The sequence below is a fragment of the Hyperolius riggenbachi genome, chromosome 9, assembly GCF_040937935.1.
Source record: "Hyperolius riggenbachi isolate aHypRig1 chromosome 9, aHypRig1.pri, whole genome shotgun sequence".
NCBI classification, from domain to species: Eukaryota; Metazoa; Chordata; class Amphibia; order Anura; family Hyperoliidae; genus Hyperolius; species Hyperolius riggenbachi.
Window position 1 is genome coordinate 42,981,811 of NC_090654.1, and position 27,322 is coordinate 43,009,132.

The 27,322-nt window shown below is 45.7% G+C and overlaps 1 protein-coding gene across 4 annotated transcripts in view; it reads left to right on the forward strand.

Moving 5' to 3' along the window:
- IL17RC (interleukin 17 receptor C) overlaps positions 1-27,322 on the forward strand; it is a 141,971-nt gene that overhangs the window by 80,822 nt on the left and 33,827 nt on the right. For 3 of the 4 annotated variants that reach the window (XM_068251499.1, XM_068251501.1, XM_068251502.1), the window contains exons 8-12: positions 3,233-3,375; positions 5,309-5,368; positions 11,692-11,749; positions 12,925-13,103; positions 16,928-16,981. In XM_068251499.1, coding sequence (XP_068107600.1) covers positions 3,233-3,375; positions 5,309-5,368; positions 11,692-11,749; positions 12,925-13,103; positions 16,928-16,981 — 494 coding nt within the window. The remainder of the gene's footprint in view (positions 1-3,232; positions 3,376-5,308; positions 5,369-11,691; positions 11,750-12,924; positions 13,104-16,927; positions 16,982-27,322) is intronic. The other variant, XM_068251500.1, reaches the window with a different exon arrangement.

The following is a 27,322-nucleotide window of genomic DNA, read 5'->3' on the forward strand; positions in this document are numbered from 1 at the left end:
TGACGCCCGAATGAATTTTCGTCGAACGAAAATTTGGATTTTCTTGGTGGTCGTGATAGCTAGGAAGCAAAGATTGGTTAGTTGATGGTGTAGTGAACGATTTTTCGTCCGATCAGAATTTCTGATCGCTCGAACGATTTTTCGCTAGAAATTGGACCGTTAGTGGCCAGCTTTACTCTTTTAATGGCAGGCTTTCCAAACTTGACACAGTTGGCTGCTGGGTGACTGGGATTAATATTTACAAAGTGGGTGAAGGCTACAGCAGCCAATCAAAATTCACCTATTGATTTTTCAAGGGGAATATTAACATTGCTACTATTCTTACACTGTTAATGGCAGAGGCCTCAAACCTGATACAGTCAGTCATTTAGTGACTGGGGTCCAAATTAACTAAAGGGGTGGAGCCAAAAACAGGCAATCATAATTTTTTTGATTGATTTTAGCCATTCTGTTATTGGCAGGGTTTTCAAACTTGACACAGTTGGTCACTGGATGACTGGGATTAATATTCAGGAACATGGGTGGAGCCTACAACACCGAATCAAAATTCACCTAAAATTGCTGCCATTCTTACACCCGTTAATGGCAGAGGCCTCAAACCTGCTATATTCGATCATTAAGTGACTGGGTTTCAAATTCACTACAGGGGCGGAGCCACAAACAGCTAGATTTATTTGCTGGATAAACTGCTTCTATTCACAGTCATTGAGTGACTGTGTGTCAAGGTTACAAAAACTTGGTGGAGTCAAAAATTTGCCTGGGAAAATGTAAACTGCAGCCCTTCTTCATTGTTAATGGCAGGGTTCTCAAACTTTGCACAGTTGGTTACTGGGTGACTGGGATTAATATTCAGAAAAGTGGGTGGAGCCTAAAAAAGCCAATCAACATTCACCTGTTGATTTTCAAGGGAAATATTAAAATTGCTGCCATTCTTGCACTGTTACTGACACAAGCCTCAAACCTGGTACAGTTGGTCATTGGGTCACTGGGGTTCATATTCAGAAAAGGGGGCGGAGCCACACACAGCCGATCAGATTTGTTTTTATTGATGCCAAGGTCCCAAAAGCTCACAAACTTGGTCAATGAGTGACTGTGTGTCCAGGTTACAAAAAGTGGGCTGAGCAAAAAACAAATTTCACTGGGAAAATATAAACTGCAGGTCTTCTTACACTGTTAATGGAGGGTTCTCAAACTTTGCCCAAATGGTCACTGGGTGACTGAGATAATGTTCAGGGAAGTGGGTGGAGCCTACAATATCAAAATTCACCTGTTGATTTTCAAGGTGAATATTTAAATTGCTGGCATTTTTACACTGTTATTGTTAATAGCCTCAAACCTGCTATAGTTGGTCATTGGGTGATTGGGGTTCAAATGCTGGAGAGGGGCGGAGTCACAAACCGCCAATCTGATGTATTTAATTTCTATGGGAATATACAAATTATTGATGCCAAAACTCACAAACTTGGTCATTGAGTGTTTGTGTTAGGGTTCGAAAAAACTAGTGGAGCAGACATCAGCCAAATACATACCCGGACAACGCCGGGTCATCAGCTAGTATGGAAAAAGACCCTCTAAATTGCTATTTAAATTGATGTTACAGTGACTTTCCCCATGTCACATCATTGGCGGCAGTCAGTTAACCATTTTCGCCTTTTGGACATAGCTGCTACGTCCAAAAGGCTGCTCTTCTGCTGCTGTGCGCTCCCGTGCGCGATCACTCGCATGCCCGCACGCTCCCGTACCACTGCCCGTTAGCCCATAGATCAATGAATGGGAACACAGTTCCCATTCATTGATCTAAGTCCCCGTTAGAAAGACCGACGGCTTCTTTCAGAAACTGCGATCTTTCTGAAGAAAAAAAATGTTTCCCATCTTCCATTCACATACTGTAAGCGAGAGCGCTCGCTTACAGGACTAAAAAAAATGTTTTTGATTGTGGCCATCTTGTGGCCAAATAGTAAAACTACATCTACATACATTTTTTTTTTAAATAAATACAATTTATTACATTTAAAATTAACTGTTTACCCCCTACACTCCAAAATATACCCAAATATTTTTTTTAATAAAAAAAAAATTACAATAAAAAAACAAACAAAACATAAATAGTTACCTAAGGGTCTAAACTTTTTTAATATGCATGAGAAAAGGGTGTATTACAATTATTCTTTAAATTATAAGCTTGTAGCATGTATTACTTTAAAGCTATAATGGCCGAAAAGTGAGAAATAATGATTTTTTTTCACTTTTTTCCTAATATCCCTGTTAAAATGCATTTAGAAAAAATAATTCTTAGCAAAATGTACCACCCAAAGAAAGCCTAATTAGTGGCGGAAAAACAAGATATAGATCAATTCATTGTGATAAGTAATGATAAAGTTATTGGCGAATTAATGAAAGGTGAAAATTGCTCAGATGCATAAGTTGAAAAACAACTGAAGGCTGAAGTGGTTAAACTAGTATTATACCCCCTAAACTAAAATTTCAGTAACTAATCTTAGTTACATGAAAGAACATTTGGCTACATAAAAGAACATTTGAAAGCATTCCCATGCATTCCCAGTGTGTAAAATTGTTTATTTTCCCCGCAGAGAGCAGTAGAAGCTCACTTATCTCTAATCATTGGCAAAGACAAAAATCCCCCTGTGCCTGTGTCTTCACTCTGCCCCTCCCCCCCCCCTCCCTCTGCTGAATAGAGACATTGCCCTGGCAACAGCTCAGTCACTTTAGCAATGGGAGGGGGCAGAGTGAAGGCACAGGCAGAGAGATTATTGCCTTTGCCGATGAGGTAAGCAAGCTTCTACTGCTTTCTCCGGTGTAAATAAATGATTTCACACACAGGAAATACTTGGGAATGCTTTCAAATGTTATTTTATGTAACTAGGCGCCGTTACTGACATTTTAGTTTTGGGAGTATAATATCTCTTTAAGTCACACTAGTTGGCACAGCAGTTAGAGCAGCTTCTGAGGCTTGGCAGACTCATTATTAGATGTTAATTGCATCCTGGCCCGGTGTCAGTGGGCAGTGGGAGGGGCAGTGACTACGTGTGTAAATAATTGCAGGCACACCTGTGGGTTGTCACACTCTTCAGAGAACCCTGCAGGATCGAGCTGGCAGCTGCCAACTATAATTAAATAGTTTCTCCTTTGGCTGTCGTTTAATCATCATTTGATGTTCATCGCTTTACCCGCAGGACAATAACACAATGGTTTAAATGCGTTTCATTTTTAGCCTCTCTTTCTACAGCCCCGACCCTGGACTTCGACGCAACGGAGATGACGATAGGAGTGGATAATGGGAGTAACAACCGGGAGACATCCGTCAGGCTTTTCTACAATATTACCAAGAATAAATCCCTCAGTGAAGCCACGCTTGTGAGTGCAGCATTTTGGCAATCTGTCCTGTTTTAAAGTGAAAATGATGGATCTCATGCTAACACAATTATTTTCAAACTATATTTTTCACATCGTATCTTCAAAACCCTTCTGGGGCTCCACAATTGCCACGTGAAGACAAGGATGTCATTTTGGGTCCGAGGCACTTTAAAATCAGCAGCGGGCTTAGAGTGAACCAGAGACGAAACACCCTCATGTATTTTACCATATATATATATATCAGTGAGAACATTAGAGAAAACACCTACCCTGCTCTCTGTTTCATCGTTCACTGCTGAGTCTGCTTGTTATCTGCTCTGATAAAATCCCAGACTGAGCATTCAGTCTGGCTTTGCTCAGGAATCATTATAGCTGAGTCTGTCTTCTCTGATGTCTTTTCAAGCCCAAGCTTGCCCCCTTATGGCTCTGCTATAATGATTCCTGAGCAAAGCCAGACTGAATGCTCAGTCGGGGATTTTATCAGGGCTGATAACAAGCAGGGTGAACAGTGAAGAATGAAACAGAGAGCAGGGTAGGCGTTTTCTCTAATGTTCCCACTGATATATATGGTAAAATACATGAGGGTCTCCACAATTCAATATATACAGTACATGCACAACAGGGTTTTTTCATGAACCAAAGTTCTCTTTTATTCTTCAAAATTTCTTCAGAAAGTGGGTGATAAGTGTAGATACAACATCAGACCTTCACTTCACATAAAAATGCCTGACACGTGTTTCGTGACCATAAGCCACTTCCTCAGAGGCACATCATAAACAACACATCCCAAGTCACGGACGTAAAAAACACCAACACGATCTGAAGTAGGTGAAAAGAGATACTCCCAGCGCTGTCCCAGCGTGAGTGGACTGCACTTAGGCAGGACATGGGTGTGGTTATGTGGTTGGGCGCGGTTAATTTAACCACTCCCATAGGCGCCAGAGAAAATCTTGCACCCAGGTGCCAGGCACCCCAGGCTCACCCCTGTCCCTAGTCCGTGGCCTTGGCTTAAATCCGGCCCTGCTCACATGCAGTATTATTGCACAGCACAACCCGAAAAGCGAGAGCGCTCCCTATCTGTATATTGATATGAAAAGACATGATTTGTGTATGTATAGCTGAAAGAACTGACAGACTCCGGCACTCCTCATAGAATCTTCTTTTATTGCAGCTCCAGGGCTTGACTGCACTCACATATGGTGTTACATGCTGGTTCTGGGGCCCCGGGCAGTGAGAGTTCCCGGGGCCCCAGGCTGGCTTGTGCACCATTGTTTTTAATTTTATTGAAGCCACAAAGCACAGGTACAAACGAAAGCCCCTCTGTCTACAGCTGTTTCACGTGTAACCACGCCTCTTCAGGACACGTGGGGCCTGACACCTTCTCTTCCTACCCCACCTATATCCAGGTATCCCCTCCCACCACCCACCTCTCTCTCACAAAGGGGGCGGGGGGGAGAGGACCATGAACATATAACAGGTTAAGGTGTCAGTGTAGTATAACTTGAAATCCTACTTAGAGCTTTTACTTAAAAAATGCATTTACCTCATCCCTCTCATTAAAACCCAGATTCCCCAGAGCCTCAGTATGTGAAATCATCCAGGCCTCCCTTTTAGAGAGTCGATCATCTCTCAAACCTCCCCTGCCGTCACCTTGTACAATTTCCAAGCCTGCAAAGGAGAGACACTCCGCATTGCCACCATGGCTCTCATTTACATGCTCTATCAGACGGGTAGCACCTACCCCATTTCTGATAGATCTTTTATGCTGGAGGAAACGTTCCTTTAGAGGCTGGACTGTTTTCCCGATGTAATAACGACCGCAGGGGCACCAAACACAGTACATAACATCTTTTGTCCGACAATTGATGAATTCTCTCATTCTCGAGGTGACTGGTCCAATCTGATTTGTGTATGCATTTACTTTTTAAACTAGGTGGGACAGGACCGTCACACTATTGCCAAGTCAGACATCATGCCTTGCATGTGTATCGAGGTAAGTTACAGGTTCCGGTTGCCGCCATTGGTATGAGTTGGGGTGAATTTCCATCAGGTCCAGATATGCCTCTTCAATCATGCACAATTTTCTGGCCACTGCCCATATCCATTTGCTTGGTTACACGCGTGCTGCTTGTAGCAACGCAGTGTTCCTCTATGAACAAATGAGCATCGTGTCTGGAACAAAGCAACATACGCTCAGATTTTTTGGACCTATGCACAAAAATAATAAAACACACATAGAAGGAGGCAGCCCATCGATTTTGAATGGTTTGTCAGTTCCAGTTCATGTCCGCGTGTGTGCGGAATTACACGAAGGTACCTAATGGAAATTCACTCAAAATACTATACTTTACTAAAATTGCTTATTTTCATATTCAGCTTATTAAACTAAAACCCGAGGTGAAAATAAACTGATGATATAAACAATTGTATTTATCCTCCTACTCCTAAAAATGACTTTATATATATGTAGGTCCCAGGGTTCTATTTTATATTTAAACATTTACAAAGTAGATTGAATGTTGTCTCTGCTCAGTGGCAGCCTATTACATGTCCCTAAATAAAAAATACATGAACTATGGGCCTTTTTTTTGTTATCTCCCCCTGCTCTCAGAAGTTGTATTCTTCCTGGAAAATTTTTACGGTTGTAATTTGCTTCTCAGTGATGTTTACTATATTCCCAACAAGGTACCGACAAAAAAGAAGCAGTCCCTTCCATGCCTAGAAATTACCTCTTTCAGGCAAACAAGTAAACGAGCCTGGTTATTAACCACCCTGGCGTTCTGATTAAATCGCCAGGGTGGCTGCGGGAGGGTTTTTTTTAGTGAAAGTTGGCTGCATGAAAGTCCACTAGAGGGCGCTCCGGAGGCGTTCTTCCGATCGCCTCCGGCGGCCAGAAGTAACACGAAAGGCCGCAATAAGCGGCCTTCCGTGTTTCGCTTACCTCGTCGCCATGGCGACGAGCGGAGTGACGTCATGGACGTCAGCCGACGTCCTGACGTCAGCCGCCTCCGATCCAGCCCTTAGCGCTGGCCGGAACTGTTTGTTCCGGCTACGCTGGGCTCGGGCGGCTGGGGGGACCCTCTTTCGCCGCTGCACGCGGCGGATCGCCGCGCTGCAGCGGCGATCAGGCAGCACACGCAGCTGGCAAAGTGCCGGCTGCGTGTGCTGCTTTTTATTTGGTGGAAATCGGCCCAGCAGGGCCTGAGCGGCAGCCTCTGGCGGTGTTGGACGAGCTGAGCTCGTCCAGACCGCTCAGCTGGTTAATATGTTGTGTACTATATATACTACAAAATACACTGCACTCTGACCAGAATGTGTGCTAGAGCAAGGGTAATTTAATGAAAGGGAACTGTACAGCTCACAAAACAGCACTACACTTCAATTGAGTATCAAAAAATTCATAAACATTTATTTCAATATAAATACATTCCGATATACTGTATATTAGATAAAACCATCTAAAAAATGACCAACCAAAATCTTCCACATATAATCCTGGATTCTATCCATCATGGGTAATAAAGCACAATCAGATATGTCAAAAATCAGACACTCCAGTAACTATGGATAAGAATCAGTGTGGGGTGCTCAAAAAATGAGCACTCCAACACTGTATGAACCCGGGTTCAGTACCGCCTGATAGCAGTGAAACTTATATAACATACCTACTAATATAATTAAAGTGCACATAGTGAACACACATATTATCCACACATCAGTAACAGTGATAATTGATAATGACAATAATAAACCATGAAGTGCTAAGTTTGAGTGTGACAGACCATAGATAGAACATACAGAGGTGTGAGTCAGGGGGTATACTTAGCCGGTATAAGATAACCCAATAGGAGTGGAAGTCAGGATGGGAGCCTTCGGTGGACTACTCCACCGGTTCCGCGGCCGTCACGCCACTTTTTCAAAGAGTGCGAGGGAATCTCATGTTGTGTACTATACATACACATATTTATCTCATATCACATGTCACATCTTTTTAAAAATGTACACGAGGTGATATGTGACCTGATGAGACTGGCATGTGTATGTACAGTGCCAAGAATACGCAGAACTAGGCTGTATTCCTGTATCTTATTTTTCTGCCTGAAAGAGTTAAACTGCAGGTATCTAAGTGACAGGTTCTCTCTAGTCAGGACCTAGTCGGATTATAGCATAATCCTTGCTGATAAGGAATTACAGTCATATAACCCTTTCCTGGCAGATTCTGAGTGGAGGGGAAAGATTAAGTAAAAAAAAAAAAAAGATAAATAGTTCATATATTTTAGCTTTGGGTAAGAAAGACTGTGTCATTGACCAGAGACAATAAAATATTAAATCTACTTTTTAAGTTTTAAAACTTAAAATAAAACTATCATATCTTAAATGCACATCGGTGTGCACGGATAGGGAACTGGCTAATGGAAAGAAAACAAAGAGTTGTGGGCAATGCAAAATGGGTGACTGTTAGCACAGGGGTCAGTGGCTGGATAGTGTAATGGTTAAGAGCTCTGCCTCTGACGTAGGAGACCTGGGTTCAAATATCTGTTCTTCCTATTCAGTAAGCTAGTACCTACCGTATTCAGTAAGGAGTTCTTTGGGCGAGACTCCCTAACACTGCTACTTCCTACTGAGTGCGCTCTAGTGGCTGCCTCGCAAACGCATTGAGTTGGACAGGAGAAAAGCGCTATACAAAAAAGGAATTCTTATTAAAAAAGGAATTCTTACTGGGTCCAACGCTCTTCAATTTATTTATTAATGACCTAGTAGATGCAGTAGTGAGCAATGTTGCTATTTTTGCAGATGATACAAAATTGTGCAGAATCAGCAACTCTCAGGAAGATAGTGACATATTGCAACAGGATCTGGATAGGATGGCTATATGGGCACATACATGGCAGATGAAATTCAATGTTGAAAAATGTAAAGTCATGCATTTTGGTCATACCAATGGTCTAGCACCATACAAAATAAATGGGATACAGATGGGGACATCAAACTTGGAGAAGGACTTAGGAGTACTCATCGACAACAAGTTAAATAATCGTATTCAATGCCAAGCCGCTGCAGCTAAAGCTAATAAAATTTTGGGATGCATTAAAAGGGAAATAAAAACTTGAAATTGCCCTTGTTTAACGCTCTAAGGCCACATCTGGAATATGGAATTCAGTTCTGGACACCACATTACAGGAAAGATATTGCAGTTTTAGAGCAGGTGCAGAGATGAGCAACAAAATTGATACGTGGGATGGAAGGTCTCACTTACCAAGAGAGGTTAGATAAAGTGGGTTTATTTAGTCTGGAAAAAAGACGCCTTAGAGGAGATCTAATTAACATGTATAAATATGTCAGAGGGCAATATAAAAGCTTAGCGGATGAGCTTTTTGTCCCTAGGCTTCAACAAAGGACTAGAGGACATGATCTGCGCATGGAGGAAAAATGTTTTAGCAATTTATTTAGGAAAGAGTTCTTTACAGTACACTGCCACAGGAAGCAGTTATGGCAAATTCTATATCTGCGTTTAAAGGGGGATTAGATGCTTTCCTTGCATTGAAACACATCCATGTCTATAATTACTAGGTAATGCCCATTGGTGTTGATCCAGGGATTTTATCTCACTGCCATCTGGAGTCGGGAAGGATTTTTTTTTCCTTTTTGGGGCCAATTGGACCATGCCTCTTAAGGGTTTTTACGCCTTCCTCTGGATTAACAGGAATTCGTGAGGGAGCGGGCTGGTGTTGTACTTTATTTTGTGGTTGAACTCGATGGACATATGTTTTTTGTCAACCCAAATAACTGTAAAAAAAAGGCATTTTTCGAGACAAGACAGAACATTTAAAGTATATTGCACTTTTCTCCTAGGAAACTCAAAGCACCGGAGCTGCAGCCACTAGGGTGCGCTCTATAGGCAGTAGCCGTGTTAGGGAGTCTTGCCCAAGGTCTCCACTGAATAGGTACTGGCTTACTGAACAGGAAGAGCCAAGATTCGAACCCTGGTCTCCTCTGTCAGAGGAAGTGCCCTTTTTAGGTGTAGAATAGTTACAATTGTTTATCTCTAGTTTATTTTCACCTTTTGTTCACCTTAATGATAAACTTAAAGTGTACCTGAGACAACGTAAAAAAGAAAATTCATACATACCTGGGGCTTCCTTCGGTCCCATGCCATCCTCCGTTGCCTTGATTCTCCGCTATGGGTCCCGGTAAGTGAGCCAGTTGGCACAGGTGCAGTCTGGCTGCGCGCGTTCCCCCTTCTTACTTTCGTGGCCGGGAGCGTTATTCACTTGCGCAGTAGTATGCAGTATATCTAGTAGTATGCAAGTGAACGCAGTGGGGAATGTGCGAGCGGCCATGCTGCGCCTGTGCACTGCGCTCCGACTCACTCACTTACCGGGACTTTTAGCAGAGAATCGAGGCAACGGAGGATGGCATGGAACCGATGGGGGCTGGAGAAGCCCCAGGTGTGTATACATTTTGTTTTTTAAGTTGTCTCAGGTTAACTTTAACCTACATACTCACCAGAAGACCGCGGAAGATGGATGAATCGTGAACAAACGGGTGTGATCGCGTCGTTGAACGATTGCGGTAATTAACGCAGGGGTCATTGTCCATCGGAATGACCATCCACAATTGGATCCGTCATGGCGGTCGTTCAGTGAATGATTATCGTGCGCAATCGGCCAACGTTGAACATCGTTTAACAATCTTTTGTTAAACTATGTCGCGTGATATTGTGAAAAATCATTTGTCGTGCAAAATAGTTTGCATAAAAATCCTTGGCTGTGTAGGGGCTATTACAGCAATGCAGACTTTTCAGGATGCCATTCTTAGGTCATTACAGGACTGGTTGTAAGTGACTGCCCCTAGGTTTTATTACTCTGAGCCAGCTCCAAAATGTGGATTCCAAGGTTGTATATTCATACTAGGGTTATAGCATACCTCCCAACTTTTTGAGATGAGAAAGAGGCACACTTAAGCCACGCCCCTGCCACACCCCTAATCATGCCCCTGGCACACCCTTAGTCATGCATACCAGAAAGATTTCATGAGAAAAATATGATATTTTATAATTCAAACCACACTGGTACTTTCTATACTGGTTCATTTTTCTTCAAATTAACATTTGAAAATAAGAAATATGCCAATTTAAAGGATGGAAATAAAGTTTAGAGTCAATTAAACACATTTTTGAGTAGAAAATACATATTTGACACTACTGGTCTGGACATCAGTCCTGAAAGAGGGACAAATGAGAAGGAAAGAGGGACAGTTGGAAGCTATGGTAATAGACTTTGCTCAGATATGAATGTCAGGTGACCTCTTAGTGAAATTTGACCACAAATTTATGCAACACTGGCGAATGGAAATGCTGGGAGTTATGGCACACTTTATTTGTGTAATATTATTATTGTCTTTGATGTAAAAAGTGCCAGCATATTATAAAGCACTGTTTAGTAAGCAATAAGGAATGCATACATGTGCACACTGTGACACTGGGGTAGAGGACTCTGCCCATTCTAGCTTACATTCTTAAGGTGGCCATACATCAGGCGACTTGGCGGCTGATCGACCGTTTGATTTGATTATTATAATTGGAATCAGATGAAAATCGGTGCCACTAAGTGCATGCCCGGCCGACTATGCTACCAATTTCGTCCCAAAAGTGGCCACATTTATCGGTCGGACATACTGCAAGATGTAGGGCTGACTTGCTCGATAGGGTGTGTGGTGGTAATGGCAAACAATACCAAACAATATAGGGACGGGCAATGAACACAACGAAACCCCTGACGCTTCCTTAATGTTTAATGTGCCCAGTGCACTCTATACATTACCTGTCCGTGGCTACTGCATGTTCCGGGCTTCCTCTGCTGTCCATATATTGAATAGTAATGTGAGCGCGTGTGTGATGTCATATATGTGCCATGCTAGTAGGCAACCACGCGGGGGCGCATTTATGGTCGGAGGAGGGAGCCCAGAGCAAGTTGAAGCCGCGGACAGGTAATGTATAGAGTGCACTGGGCATCGGGGGGGGGGGGGGGGGGGGGGGCACGTTAGAGGGGACAGCTTCAGTCCGGTGAGGTGGCGGATGCAGCTTCATAAGGCAGATTCTAGATCAATTTCAGCATGAAATTGGTCGGGAATCAGCCTGCAGTGTATGGGCAGCCGACAAATCTGATTAGAGAGAGATTTGTCTCTTGGTCGAATCTGACCACCATTGCTAGGTGTATGGCTACCTTTAGAGGAGACATCAAGCTTTTGTTCGGAATTGTTGTCACAGACATGCATTTCTAACAGTGTTGTGTTTTATTCTGTCATCTCTCCCAGGCCTGGTATTTGAATCTGATGGACCCAGTCAAGACTGTAATGTGTCCTTTCAGGCATTGTAAGTTGCTGGTCTTGTTAACCTTTTCTTTCCCTACGGTATGCACTGTTCATTTTAGCCTCCATAGGTAAATTAAAGAGGAACTGTAACCCGGGATTGAACTTCATCCCAATCAGTAGCCGATACCCCCTGAGAAATCTTTAAGTTTTTTCAAATAGATCAGTGGTGTGTGTGTGTGGGGGGAGGGGGTCTGTGTGTCTGATATTGTGATGAGACCACTCCCACAGTGTAATGTCAGGGCCGAATGTTAATGTGAGACTGCTGGTATGAAAGAGGTTAATGTACCGGCCAAGATACCACCTGGGCGGCATGTTTAACTATTTAACAGCTGAGGGGTTTTTCCCCTTCAGCACTAGAGCAATTTTTACCTTTCACACTCCTTCCTTTCTTCCTTTCTTTTGCCAATAACTTTATCAATACTAATCACAACAAAATACACTAACAGATAGTGACGAGAACAATTTGTGGGAGCCGATAACAGCGTACACAGTGGTGATCACGGCAATAGGCAAATATCTACGTCCCTGGGACTTCAGATGAAGTCCTGCGGGACTTAGATATTACGTCCAGGGTGCAGAAACTAGTTAAAGCCCTGCTCGAGCCCTTCTTATAAACAGGAAGTCTGCAAAAATGCAGAGGGGAGGAGCAGGAAGTTCAGGCAATTTGCTCTGTGTGTAAACACAAGGTCCATTTTTGCATTGACTTTCATTGCCTGCGTGGGGATCTGCTCTGTGGAAATAAAGTGCCGCGTTCGGACTCTCCGCTCAGTTTTTACAAACGTATCCAACGTACCCACTTTTATTTGCAGGTCAAGACAGCCAGTATTTTTAGCATTACAATCCGTTCTTCCGTTTTTGTCCACTCCAAAAAGTGTACAGAACGAGTACATTTTTATTGCAAGTTTGGACCGACCCTAATGCACTGCTTGAGCACTGCACCGGCCATAACGCAATGCACCCACCACACTGTGAATGTCCCACAGGTGATGTATTGCATTGTGAAAAGCCGCATTACAAAGCGACCGTTACCCCTCACCGTTGTGAACGTGGCCTAACAGAGGTTTGAGCTAATATAAGCAGCAGCGTAACCTTTTTTTCTTTTCAGCACAGCAGTGTACTTTTCCTGCAGCCTGTTTCCTCTCAGGAATGATCAGGCATTTGTTGCATTTCTTTCAGACCCTGAAGAGACCACCCTGAACAAAAGTAAGCTTCTGCTGACTACTGACAACATGTTTGTGGTGTATGAGCTCTATGCAGCGTGCAATGCCTCAGTGGAAGCATCTCTGTGCTGGAAAACCACAGGCCAATCAGAATGCAGAGAAATACCCTTTACCAGGAAGAGCATTGCGAGCCAGGTAATGTGCTCCAATCATGTCGCAGATGTAGCAGATGATGTCATTTTATGGGTGCTATCTTGTGTGCTGACTGTAAGATAGTCATTATAGCCATACAACTAGCGATGATGGGCAGATTTGACAAAGAGACAAATCTCTCTCTGATAGAACCTGATTAGAGAGAGATATGTCAAATGCCCATACACCGCAGGCCGATTCCCAATCGATTTCATGCTGCCCGACGCTGTTCCCCCTAATGTCAAATTACGAGGGTTCTAACAAACAACAATCCAATCTTTCACTCTGCTGTTGTGTGCTTAGACTATCAGAAGCTATTGTAGGAAATGCTACACAGGAGTGCCAGTCCGCTAAAAATGACGTGATCTTGAATGACTTGGTGCATAATATGAAAACAATAGAAAAGTGATGCTTTGAAGGGGGGGGGGCATAAAAGTAACATAAAGTTGCTTATTTTTTTACAATATTAATTTATAAATTAGTTGGCCAGTGTTTGCCCATTGTAAAATCTTCCCTCTCCCTGATTTCCTTCTTGAGATTTATCACAGATGGCCACTTTTCCGCATCACGTGGTCCCGCCAGCCAATCGCCGCACAGAGCGGCTGCTCCAGGTAGTAAACACTGCACATCACCGTGCAGTGAATATTAATTAGCCATGTGGCTGGCCGCGGAGGAGGAGGGGAGACCTCCTCCAACATCACTGAGCATGTGCAAATCGTCTAACGTGGCTTAGCCGCGTATAACGCACAGCATGCAGCACTTTGTTTGAACGTGCTGCGTTACACTGTAACGCAACGTGGGCACTGTGAACAGCCCATTGATTTTTCATTACTGTGCGGTGGGCTGCGTTACAGGCTGCTCTAACGTGCGACTGTAACGTCCCACTGTGAAAGCAGCCTTAAGCAAAACAAAATTGCACTGCTTTTCTTTGTACCTCATGCCAAAGGACACCACGTGCGTAACGACCAATTAATGAATAATAGAGCAACAGAAATTGACCGTGTATACAAAACTTTTTATAAAATTGGGTTTGACTTAAGTTTATCAGTGAGTTAAAGAGGAACTGTAACCCAGGATTGAACTACATCCCAATCAGTAGCCTATACCGCTTTCCCATGATAAATCTTTACCTTTTCTCAAAAAGATCAACAGTCATCTGTATGACTGATATTGTGGTGAAACCCCTCCTACAGTGTGATGTCATGGAAGTGGTCCTTACAGTTTACTGTCTTTTAACCTCATTGCATTGGTGCCAAGCAAGCAATATCTCCCTCTTTGCATAGAACTCTCAGTAAATGAACATTCCGTACAGATCACCTGGCAGAACTAAAGATGTCACCACCAGTGATAGATTTTACAAATGGCAAACACTGACTAAATTTATAAATAAATACTTTAAAAAATAAATGAGCACTTTTATTAATTACATTATTTTCACTACGGTTCCTCTTTCAGGCTACTTTCCCACCAAGACGTTGCGTTTTAGGGGTCGTTAAGGTCGCATAACCTGCCCCCAATGCAACGTATGGTGGTGTTGAAGTTGGACGTCAGATTGAGCCGCGTTATGCAGCTCTCAAAGCAGCCGCTCCAGGTTAGTGATAGGAAGTCCGGATCTTTTTAAGGATTCGGATCATTTGAATCGGATCATTGAAAAGATCCGGATCTTTGAAACGAATCATTTGAATCATTTTACTAGGGAAGCAGACTGGGGGTGAAATGACTAGGAGGACTTTCCCTGCACTGTACATTCTGTATGTTCCTGTTTCTTCCAGACAGACATCCACTGTGAACCGAATCTTTCATTGTAATGATTCGACTCACAAAAAAGATCCGGATCAAATGAATGATTCGTTCATGATCCGGACAACACTACAGTCCCACCAGGAGTCACCACAGTGCAGTGAATATTAATTAGCCATGTGGCTGGCTGAGGAGGAGGAGGAGGGGAGACCTCCTCCTCCAACATTACTGAGCATGTGCAAACAGTCTAACGTGGCTTAGCCCAGTATAACGTACAGCATGCAGCACTTTGTTTAAACCTGCTGCGTTACAATGTAATGCAACGTGTGCACAGGGGCGTAGCAAAGGAATTGCAGAGGTAGCGACCGCATCGGGGCCCTTGGGCCAGAGGGGCCCCGAAGGGCCCTCCCCCAACTACAGTATTAGCTCTCTATTGGTCCTGTGCCCATAATAATGACTTCTATAGTTACTTTGAATACTGGTAATCCTTAAAGGGGAACTGAAGAGAGAGCTATATGGAGGCTGTCATGTTTATTTCCTTTTAATCAATACCAGTTTCCTGGCAGCCCTGCTGGTCTATTTCTCTGCAGTAGTATCTGAATAAAACCAGAAACAAGCATGCAGCTAGTCTTGTCAGATCTGACTTTAAAGTCTGAACAACTGAAACACCTGATATGCTGAATGCTTGTTCAGGGGCTATGGTTAATAGTATTAGAGGCAGAGGATCAGCAGGGCAGCCAGGCAACTGGTATTGCTTAAAAGGAAATAAACATGACAGCCTCCATATACCTCTATCTTCAGTTCCCCTTTAAGAAACTGTTTCCCATGCTTTTCTTGCACCTCTGACACTGTAGTTGCCATTGGCAGGTTTTGGTGCGCCGTATCAATTGTTATGTATAGAGTGCTTGGGGGGGCCCCATTGTCAAACTTGCATCGGGGCCCACAGCTCCTTAGCTACGCCACTGCGTGTGCACTGTGAACAGCACATTTGATTTTACAGTGCTGTGAGTTAGGCTGCGTTACTGGCTGCTGTAACGTGGGACTTTAACGTCTCACTGTGAAACCAGCCTAAAGCTTAACCATCTGCCACAAGTGTAACAAAAATAAAGAAGCAAACCCCTTTCCTATTTCAAGAGGAACGATTGCTGTCCCCACTTTTATTTTCTGGTATTATAGAGATCCTTACAGAATTAATTAGGACAAACCCAAATGCAAATGATTACAAACAAATCATTTAAACAGCATATCTCAGCAAATGCAGATGAAACAATTTATTAATTGAGAGGGTTCAGTACCGCACTCTGTACACTAGACGGTGTGCTAGGCCTTGGCCTAGATTGCCTGTGCCCAGAAGCGGCTCTGATGTCAGGTATGACCTGGGATGTAATTTACAATCTGCTCTGTTATATCTCACAACTTGTATTTTTATGTTTGACATGAGCTGTACAACTGATGTATTGCTTATGGTTTATATTATTTTGTGGTTAAAGCAGCTGGGACAGCAATACTATCCCAGGAAAAAACACACACATATAAGTAGATAACTACTTGTTCTACTTACATAACAGATGTATTGTTATGCCCCCGTTTTGATTTCAATGAATTTTACATAGTAATTAAAGAAAATTCTGTTTCAGGCATTTGCCATCTTAATTCCCTCTGACTGAAGCCAGTCCTGAGGTCATTTACTCCCTTACTTTTTTTTCCTCCTAGAAACTGCACTGTCATAGCTAGCTTGCTTAGTGAACGCATGGGAGTGCAGCATAGATCAGATTTCAGCAGCTTACTGAACTGCCCTCAGCCAATCAGTGAGGAGCAGGAATGTGGGAGCAGTGATGACAAGCTTCCTTCTAGTCAGCAATGGAACACATAGAGCCAGGCTGATTGAAATAAGAGTTATTACAGCAGAAACAGGGTAAGGCTGCATATTAAACACAGATCAGTGGGTAAATGGAATTAGATTTTGAGACTGACAATTCCTCTTTAAAAGCATATAAAATATCCCTTTTAAATCTATAGTACTGAAGCCTATGGATAGACATTGTCAGCTTTGAAATACAAATGTTTTTTTTTACTTGTTCTTATAGGGGAAACATTACATTAAGGGACTACAGCTACAACATCCATCAATCTGTGTTCAGGTATGAAATACCTCTTTATTTTTATTATTGTTATGAATATACAGTGGATTGCAAAAGTATTCGGCCCCCTTGAAGTTTTCCACATTTTGTCACATTACTGCCACAAACATGCATCAATGTTATTGGAATTCCACGTGAAAGACCAATACAAAGTGGTGTACATGTGAGAAGTGGAACGAAAATCATACATGATTCCAAACATTTTTTTTTACAAAGAAATAACTGCAAAGTGGGGTGTGCGTAATTATTCGGCCCCCTGAGTCAATACTTTGTAGAAGCACCTTTTGCTGCAATTACAGCTGCCAGTCTTTTAGGGTATGTCTCCACCAGCTTTGCACATCTAGAGACTGAAATCCTTGCCCATTCTTCTTTGCAAAACAGCTCCAGCTCAGTCAGATTAGATGGACAGCGTTTGTGAACAGCAGTTTTCAGATCTTGCCACAGATTCTCAATTGGATTTAGATCTGGACTTTGACTGGGCCATTCTAACACATGGATATGTTTTGTTTTAAACCATTCCATTGTTGCCCTGGCTTTATGTTTAGGGTCATTGTCCTGCTGAAAGGTGAACCTCCGCCCCAGTCTCAAGTCGTTTGCAGTCTCCAAGAGGTTTTCTTCCAAGTTTGCCCTGTATTTGGCTCCATCCATCTTCCCATCAACTCTGAGCAGCTTCCCTGTCCCTGCTGAAGAGATGCACCCCACGAGCATGATGCTGTCACCACCATATTTGACACTGGGGATGGTGTGTTCAGAGTGATGTGCAGTGTTAGTTTTCCGCCACACATAGCGTTTTGCATTTTGGCCAAAAAGTTCCATTTTGGTCTCATCTGACCAGAGCACCTTCTTCCACATGGTTGCTGTGTCCCCCACATGGCTTGTGGCAAACTGCAAACGGGACTTCTTATGCTTTCTGTTAACAATGCCTTTCTTCTTGCCACTCTTCCATAAAGGCTAACTTTGTACAGTGCACGACTTATAGTTGTCCTATGGACAGATTCCCCCACCTGAGCTGTAGATCTCTGCAGCTCGTCCAGAGTCACCATGGGCCTCTTGACTGCATTTCTGATCAACGCTCTTCTTGTTCGGCCTGTGCATTTAGGTGGATGGCCTTGTCTTGGTAGGTTTACAGTTGTGCCATACTCCTTCCATTTCTGAATAATCGCTTGAAGAGTGCTCTGTGGGATGTTCAAGGCTTTGGAAATCTTTTTGTAGCCTAAGCCTGCTTTAAATTTCTCAATAACTTGATCCCTGACCTGTCTGGTGTGTTCTTTGGTGTGTTGTTGCTCCCAATATTCTCTTAGACAACCTCTGAGGCCCTCACAGAGCAGCTGTATTTGTACTGACATTAGATTACACACAGGTGCACTCTGTTTAGTCATTAGCACTCATCAGGCAATGTCTATGGGCAACTGACTGCACTCAGATCAAAAGGGCTGAATAATTATGCACACCCCACTTTCCAGTTATTTATTTGTAAAAAATGTTTGGAATCATGTATGATTTTCGTTCCACTTCTCACATGTGCACCACTTTGTGTTGGTCTTTCATGTGGAATTCCAATAAAATTGATTCATGTTTGTGGCAGTAATATGACAAAATATGGAAAACTTCAAGGGGGCCGAATACTTTTGCAACCCACTGTATATATACCGTCAAAACAAATTCCATGGTGCTTTACAATCAAAGTGGAGCAATTAAGCATACATATAATTATATGGTAATAACAAGAGTAATATAGACAATACAAAGACGTAAATGATACCCAGAAAGAAGTAGATAACCGCACAAGACAATATACGTCAATGCTGTCACATGTGTTAAGAGTTTATAGTTGCTAAGCACCTAGTATGCAATTTGTTTTATTTGGGGATTTAGGGATCTCTTGCTTCCATCCCTCAAGTTCGCCATGTGGCATGCTTAGGCAGGAACAAGGAGGTACATAAAATTATTATTTTTATTTCCATGTAAACTATCTTAGAGCCAGTGCACACCAAAAACCGCTAGCGGATCCGCAAACGCTAGCGGTTTTTAAAGAGGTTTTTCAGAGTGATTCTAGGCATGTTTAGAGAAATTTTCTAATCATGCCTAGCGTTTTTGTAGCGTTTTTGTGTAGCAGATTACATATATTGTTACAGTAAAGCTGTAACTGAACAGCTTCTGTAGAAAAAAAAAAAAGCCTGGAAAACCGCTCTGATCTGGCGTTTTTCAGAGCAGTTTTCCACTTTCCTATACTTAACATTGAGGCAGAAACGCCTCAGAAATCAGCAAAAATGCTGCAGGACCCGAGTTTGCATTTGGCTTTAAAAACGAACCGCTCTGGTGTGCACCAGCGCGTTGCAATACATTAGCCAAGCGGTTTTCACCCTGCAAGCGTTTTAAAAAACGCTCAGAACCGCTCTTGGTGTGCACCAGCCCATAAAGTGTTTTAACAGGGGACACACTGTTCTTTCAGTTTTCTGTGCGTGTTTTTCTGCGTGTGTTTTCTGCACACTATGTGAGTTTGTATGCAGAAAAACGGGCACGTTTTTTTAACAGCCACTAATGTAATTGATAGAGAAAACTCACAAAATGTGCAGAATTATCCTCCAAGATCTCAGTATTTTTTCTGTGAGCACATCACGCATTAAAGAGACCCTGAGCAGTACCTAGAAATTAAAATCTGCACTTACCTGGGGCTTCCTCCAGCCCCCCGTAAGCCCGGGAGGTCCCCCGGGATCCTCTAGGTCCCCTCCATGGTTCTGCTGGCAGCCCCGTTAGTGCGGGGACTTCGGCTGAATTCGTGAGCTACTGCGCCTGCCAGGGATGCTCGGATACCCCTTTTCAAAATCCGAATTGATCCGGATACCCAGCTATCCGGATCGGATATCCGAATCCGAACGTTCAGATATCCGCGTTCATGCGGATGTCCGAACGCATTATCCAGGATATCCAGGCGGATTTGGATATCCGAGTAGAAAACTTGAAGTGGCCTTTAAATTGCTTTTAACCTCTTGACGACCAGCTAACGCCGATCGGCGTAAACTGGTCGTCTGCGGGTTACCATGGAAACGGCCGTTCGATCGAGCGGCCTTTCCATGTCAGTTCACGGAGGGTGTCTCCGTGAACAGCCGGAGAGCCGCCGATCGCGGCTCGCCGGCAAAATGTAAACACGCGGGGAAGAAATCCCCGCTGTTTACAACATACGGCGCTGCTGCGCAGCAGCGCCGTAAGGCAGATCGGCGATCCCCGGCCTCTGATTGGCCGGGGATCGCCGGCATCTGATAGGCGGAAGCCTATCCTTCAATGCGCAGGACGGTACTCCGTCCTGCGCATTACGGAGGGAGGGAGGTAAGGAGGCAGAGGGCGGAAATGGCTGCGGAGGGGGGCTTTGAGGAGCCCCCCCCCCCCGAAAAACGCAGATGGCCGGCGGCGATCAGACCCCCCCGGCAGGACATCCCCCTAGTGGGGAAAAAAGGGGGAAAGTCTGATCGCCCTGGCATAATACTGATCTGTGCTACGGGCTGGAGAGCCCACGCAGCACTGATCAGCCAATACAGCCCTGGTCGGCAAGTGGTTAAAATGTTTTTTTTTTTAAGGGTAAATGAGGCATGTAGCATCATGTTTTTTAAAGGGAAACAGTAATTTATTATGTGGAGAGTTAAATAAAAAAAAAAAAAAGCTGTAAATTAACATCAGGACTAGGTTCCAGACAGCGGACGTGCAGCCCACATTGTGTCCAAAGTCCAACCGCACATCTGGGACATGACAGTTTTCAGCTCAGACACCTCCCAAAAAAATTACACAGCAATTGTGTTTACATAGTTCACCATGGCACCTAGTGTTGGTACCACGGCAGAGTTAAAACATTAAGAGAGGTTCCAGGAAGTGGCCGTACTGCCGCAGTTGGGGCCTCCCCACAACTCGGACAGCACACACACCTCCAAAAAAATTACACAGCAATTGTGTTTACATAGACCATGGCACCTAGTGTTTTGGTTCCACGGCTGCAAACATTTTTTGAACCAGGCTTATGAATCAAAACGGAGCCTGGAGGATGTGGTGGTAAAGGGTGGTAAAGGCAGACTCATTGATTTACAGCCACTTCATTTCCCCCTCTTGCCAACAACAGGGGCCAGGAATTCATCAACCACCCAAGCCTGGTTTATTTTGAGAAACGTCAGTCTGTCCACAGACTGGGTGGACAGACGAGAGCGCTTCTTGGTGACCACGCCACCGGCCGCACTGAAGCACCTTTTGGACAGCCTGCTGGAAAGGGGGCAAGCAAGGACTTCCAGGGCGTACTGCGCCAGCTCACTCCAAATATCTAGGTGCTTGACCCAGTAATCCAAGGGGTCCACAGGTGTGTCGCTCTCAAGCACGCTGTAGGACCCCATGTAGTCTGCCACCGTCCGGGTCAGGCGCTGGTTCCGGCTTGGATAGCTACATGCTGCTGCAGGCACCTCCTCAGTCGGCAGCTGTACCGGCGTGGCGTACAGCGCCTTTGTGAGAGACAGCAGGTTTGATGGGTGCCTGCTGCTGATGGACACAGGCACCTGCTGCTGTGCTGGCTGGACTGTGACAGCAGGGGGGGGGGGGGGGGGGAGTCTGGGGGAAGGCTTCCTCCAAGCGCCGATCCAGGGACCGCTGCAAGTCCCTCATTCGCCGCACTGGGTCTCCTCCTGCAGGCAGGAACTGATGCAGCTTCCCCTTAAGCCGTGGGTCCAGCATCAGGGTGATCCACATGTCCTCCCGAGCATGCATCTGCTTGACCCTTGGGTCACTGCACAGGCACTGCAGCATAAGTGCTGCCATGGGGAAGAGGGCTGCCATCTCTCCTGACACATACTCTGAATCATCACCCCCAGTGCTGTCCTCCTCCGATTCCTGAGCCTCCTCCAACTCCTCCAAGTCCTCAATCTCCAAGTCCTCAACTTCCTCCTCCTGATGCATAGAGGTGGACTGTGAAGGTTGCTGCTGCTGCTCCTGCTGCATCAAGGCTGCCTCCCCCACTTCCAGCAGAGCATCGAGGGCATGCACACCATGGTCACCCACTCACACAGCGACGCACTGTCCCGGCTGACCATGTTGGTAGCCTCCAGGAAGGGTGCCAGCACCAAGCACACCAGCTGCATTTTTTCCCACTCTGCATTCAGGATGATGTCCGGGAGGTGGGTGGTGCCGGACCCGAACACTGTGGCGTCCGCGGTGGCTCTGGCCAGGTATCGGTTGACAGCCTGCCTCTGTTCAACCAGAAGCTCCAACATGGCTAGGGCGGAGTTCCATCATGTTGCAACATCAATAATGAGCCGGTGCCGTGGGAGGCTCAGCTCCAGCTGCACGGCTTCTAGGGCCACTGAGGCACCGCCCGAGCGGCGGAAATAATCTTCCGAGCCGCTTTCAAAAGTGGCTCCATCCCCTGGTAGGTGGTTAGAAATTTCTGCACCACTAGGTTCAGGACGTGGGCCAGACAGGGGATGTGGGTGAGGTCTCCCCGGTGGATAGCAGCAACCAGGTTGGCGCCATTGTCAGACACCACCTCTCCGACTCTGAGGCCTCTGGGGGTCAGCCAACTCCTCTACTGGTCTCCGGGTTTGGCCAGGACGTGGTCTGCTATCAGACTGTGCTTCCCCAGGCTGACCATCTCCAGCAGCGCTTGGCAGTGGCGGGCCTTCACACTGCTGCTGAGACGGAGGCGTTTGGCAGCGGTGGGTTTGCCGGAGGATAAAACCGGATCTGAGGAACCTGCTGCACTTCCCCTGACCCTGCTGCGGGATGGCACCACCTGCTGGATTGCTGCGGTGCCTGATGCTGCTGTCCCCTCCTCACCCCCTTCCACCAAACTGACCCAGTGCGCGGTAAATGAAAGGTACCGGCCTGTCCCAAACCGGCTTGACCATGAGTCCATGGTCACATGGACCCGCTCACCCACTGCATGATCCAGCCCACGCTCCACATTGGCCATCGCGAAGCGGTGCAGTGCTGATATGGTCGTGTGCACGCATGTCGCTCCCCTCCTGCACAAAGGAGTACAGGAGGAGCTGGGAGGACATGGCCTGTGCAAGCAGGCCGTTCAGTTGGCAGATGCAACGGCTGCTGGGAGGCTGAGCTCTGACTGCATTGGACTCGCTCAAAAGGGTCTGGTGGCGTTTTTTGGTTGCACGGGAAGTGGGGGAGGGAGCAGAGGAGACCACTGAGGAGGACTGGCTGCCTGAACAGGCCTCAGTGTCAGCAGGAGTGGCACTTGTAAAGGGGGTCCTGGTGGTGCTTTTGGTCAGAGGAATACTGCCAGAGCCAGCTTCCTTCAGCCTCTTGAACTCCTGATGCTCGTGATGTTTGTTGGCCAGGTGGTTGATGAAACTGGAGGTGCCGTAGTTGGAGGGGTTGCAACCTCTGCTCAGCTTCACCTGGCACACGTCACAAACTTGCTGTCCACTGAGGGCAGATCAAAAAACTGCTATATTGGGGATTTAAATTTTCCCTTACGCCCTGATTGGGCTGCTGCTGCTTTTTTTCTCCCTGCGGTGGTTGGCCCTGCGGTGGTTGGGGCCTGGGGTTGAGTGGTGCTGCCGGTGGTAGCGGCAGAAGATGAAGCAGGCTGTGGGTCCCGCATTCTATGCCCACTGCTGCTCCTGCCAATGTCAGCGATGCTGATCCTCCGTGCCAGACCCACGGATGCATCCTCAGACTCAGAGCCAACATCCCCCTCCTGTGGTTGGTAGTCACAGTCCTTCATCTCGTCATCATTATCAGGATCATACTCCCCCTCCTCAAACAACTGCTGGGATGTTGATGACCCCCCAAACTCCTCTTCTACTGACACCTCAGGCACGGACTCCCCTCAACTATCACAGTCACCATCTTTGACTCCTCCGCAAACCCCAGTGCGCCCAGAATGTCCTGCTCAAAGTCAGTGGTAACAGCCCTGATTGCGCTCGCGGTGTCTGGACTACAGAGCCTGTGCAGCGTGACTCCCCCTATCAGCTGGGCGCCCAGTGCGTCCACGGCCAGTGGCTAGCGGCGGAATGGACACTGGTGTGGCAGAACTGCTGGCGGTGATGGTGCCAGCAATGTTCCATCTCTTCTTGCCTTTGATGCCCTTCCCCCGGGTGCCAGTGCCAGCAGACATAGTGCAAGTTTGTGTGATGATGATGCCACCAGATGGATGTGGGGTACCTGCACTTTATTGAAATCGGTGTTTGTCTGACTTTGATGAATCAGCATGTGGGGGGGGGGGGGGGTGACAGACAACTGAGTAGAAGAAGACAGTGTGCACACTAACGGACGGTCTATCTATTTGTCACACACACTGACAATCAGCAGCGCAGCAGAAATGCAGTGATCTGTAGTAGTAGTAACAGCTAACACAGACACTAGTCTAGTACTAGTCTCTAACAACTATAAGCACTGCAGTAATAACTACACAATAGCACAGTAATCCCTATGCCCTAAACTACACAGTAGCTAAGGCAATATAGCACAGGCCTGGCCTGTGTGCACAAACAGCACACACACAGACACAGACAGGATCTAGAGAGCTGCTGCAGCACCAGAGACTGTCACACACACTAACTAAAATCACAATACAACAAGTTAGCTGAACAACAATAAAATAGTGTATAGTACAGGTGTTAATATGCAAAAACGCTGGGTTTAACACAGTAGAATGCAATTGCTTTAGCCAAATAGCACTGGAGTCTCTCAGTGGGCAGTCACAAAGCAAGGACGAGTTCCCTCAAAATGGCCGCTGCTTTATATACAGGGGGGGCTGGCCAGAGTTCCCCTCTGTGATTGGTTGCTAGCGCTTCTGCTGGGAGCCCTCTGATTGGCTCAATGATGTCAGGGACCTCATCTCCTTAGTTACAGTATCCGGATTCAGATATCCGCCGGATATCCGGGTATGCGACCAAATATCCGCATAGTGCAATGCGGATTTGGGCCCAGGTCTCCGGAATCCGAATCCGGTCGGATAGCGGTAAAAAGTTCAGATATCCGGGTTTCCTGATGAGCACCACTGGCGCCTGCGTGACCTGTCCACACACCCCACACTATCAGGACTGAACCATGCATGTGTGGGAGGCTTACAGCGACGGGCGCGTGATAGTGTTGGGTGTGCGGACAGGCTGCGCAGGCGCTGTAGCTCAAGACTTCAGCTGGAGTCGCCGCACTAACGGTGCCGTCAGCAGGACCAAAGAGAGGGCCTAGAGGATACCAAGGGACCTCGCTGGCTACGAGGGGCTGGAGGAAGCCCCAGGAAAGAGCAGATTTTAAGCATTGCTCAGGGTCCTTTGAAGTGTAAACTAGCCCTTTCAAAAATAGACACAGGAGGATGCGGAGACTCGGGTTTTATTATATAGGATGCACCCTGTATGTAGAGAGTTTAGCCTGTCTAATTCCCCTTATCTGTGACTAATCACAAGTTGTAATTTGATCTCTCCCCTGTGTCAGCTGGCTTCCTTGACAGAGCAGCTAATTTGTGGACACAGGATGTTAACCCCATGTCTGCTTCCATGAAAGCGGGAAGGAGATATACTGCAGATGTATTGCAGGATTTGTATTAGCTGTAACAGAGAAATGTTTTTCTTTAAAGGTTATTATGCTGTTGCTTATCTTTTAGAGCAGAGAGGAAGTTCTGAGTTCAGGTCTGCTCTAAGGCACCTGTGGCCACCTATCTCCACTCAGTCTCCAGAGTAAGGCAGGGCCGGCACTACCATTGGGACAACCTGGGCAATTTCCCCAGGACCCCCGAGCACTGCCGGGCCCCCCACGTCTCCACCCGGCCTGTACACCCCAGGACCCTGGCAACGTTTTTTCAGCTGCAGCATAGCAGCTCACCTATCCGGCCGGCTGTTGCACTGTTTCTCCGTGCTCCTTCTCTTTATTTTTGCCTGAGTGCATCTTCTCAGTGACCTGGCATATGTCATTATGTAATAACCTGCGCCCGGTCACTGAGGAGTCCCTGCCTGGATGAAGAAGGGGAGCGCAGACTAATAGAGCAGCGCGACAGCTGGCCGGACAGGTGAGTTGCTCTGCTGCCGATGCCCAAAAACTTTTCAGGGGAGCACAAGACTCTGCAGGGGCCGGGGGTGCGGGAGCATAATAAAATTGGGGGGTGGAGACCTGGGGGGCGCAGCAACTGGCTCACTGCCCTCGGGGGGTGAATTTGCTGCTGGGATTGGGTGTCAGGTGGTGGAGTTTTAGTGGGCCCACAGGTTACTTTTGCCCCAGGAGTGAGGAACAAATCCTGTCCCTCTAGTCCTGTGACAGTCTTTTCCAGTTAATGGTTTTCCCTAATCCATTTCAGGGAACCAAGCACCTAGGTTCTAATAGCTATAGGAGCTGCCATGTTCCCCCTCCCCCTATTATTTATCCACATGGAAGGTGTGAAGATAGCAACTGTGACTTCTCTAAATTCTTTGAGACAGTATGTTATCTATATAACAATTGATACGGCGCTCCAAAACCTGCCAAGAACAACCACAGTGTCAGAGGTGCAAGAAGGGGATGGGGAAGAGTTTTAAATGATTACTACTATTCAAAGCATCTATAGAAGTGATTTTTACCAGCACAAGACCAGTAGAGAGCGAATACTGAGGTTGAGGGAGGGCCCCTCTGGCCAGAGGGCCCCGGTGCGGTCGCTACCTCTGCACCCCTATTGCTATGCCACTGACCCACCCTACTGCTGGATGACTGCATGAAAATCATTAACGTTGTTATATACATACATTGTTATATAGCCTGGATCTTTGTACTATAGATACAGGCATCCATCGCCCACATTGCAAGCCTAATATATATTACACCTTGTAAAGCTGTAAATAGATAAAGAATACTGTTGGATGGGCAGTTATGAATTGCCAACTTTAGCTGATTGAGTCATTAGAAGAGAGAGCCTATAATCTATAAGTTCCTTTTCTGATACTGATCTAGAGTTGGTTAAAGAGGAACTGTAACCAAGGACTGAAATCCATCCCAATCAGTAGCTGACACCCCCTTTCCCATGAGAAATATCTACCTTTTCTCAAACGGATCATCAGGGACATCTGTGTGGCTGATGTTTTGGTAAAACCCCTCCCATAGTGTGATATCATGACCAAGGCCCTGACAGTTTGCTGTTTGTGAACCTGATTGCATTGTGGGAAAATAACACCTGTTTCCAACTGCCAAGCAACCAGTATCTCCCTCTGTGCACAGAACTAACAAACATCCCATACAGATCACCTGGAAGAACTAAGATGTCGCCACCAGTGATACATTTCAGAATGTAAATCCGGGAGAGGAAAGATGTTACTATAAGCAAACACTGACTAAATAATCTATAAATTAATATTGTAAAAATAGGCAATTTTATTCATTATGTTATTT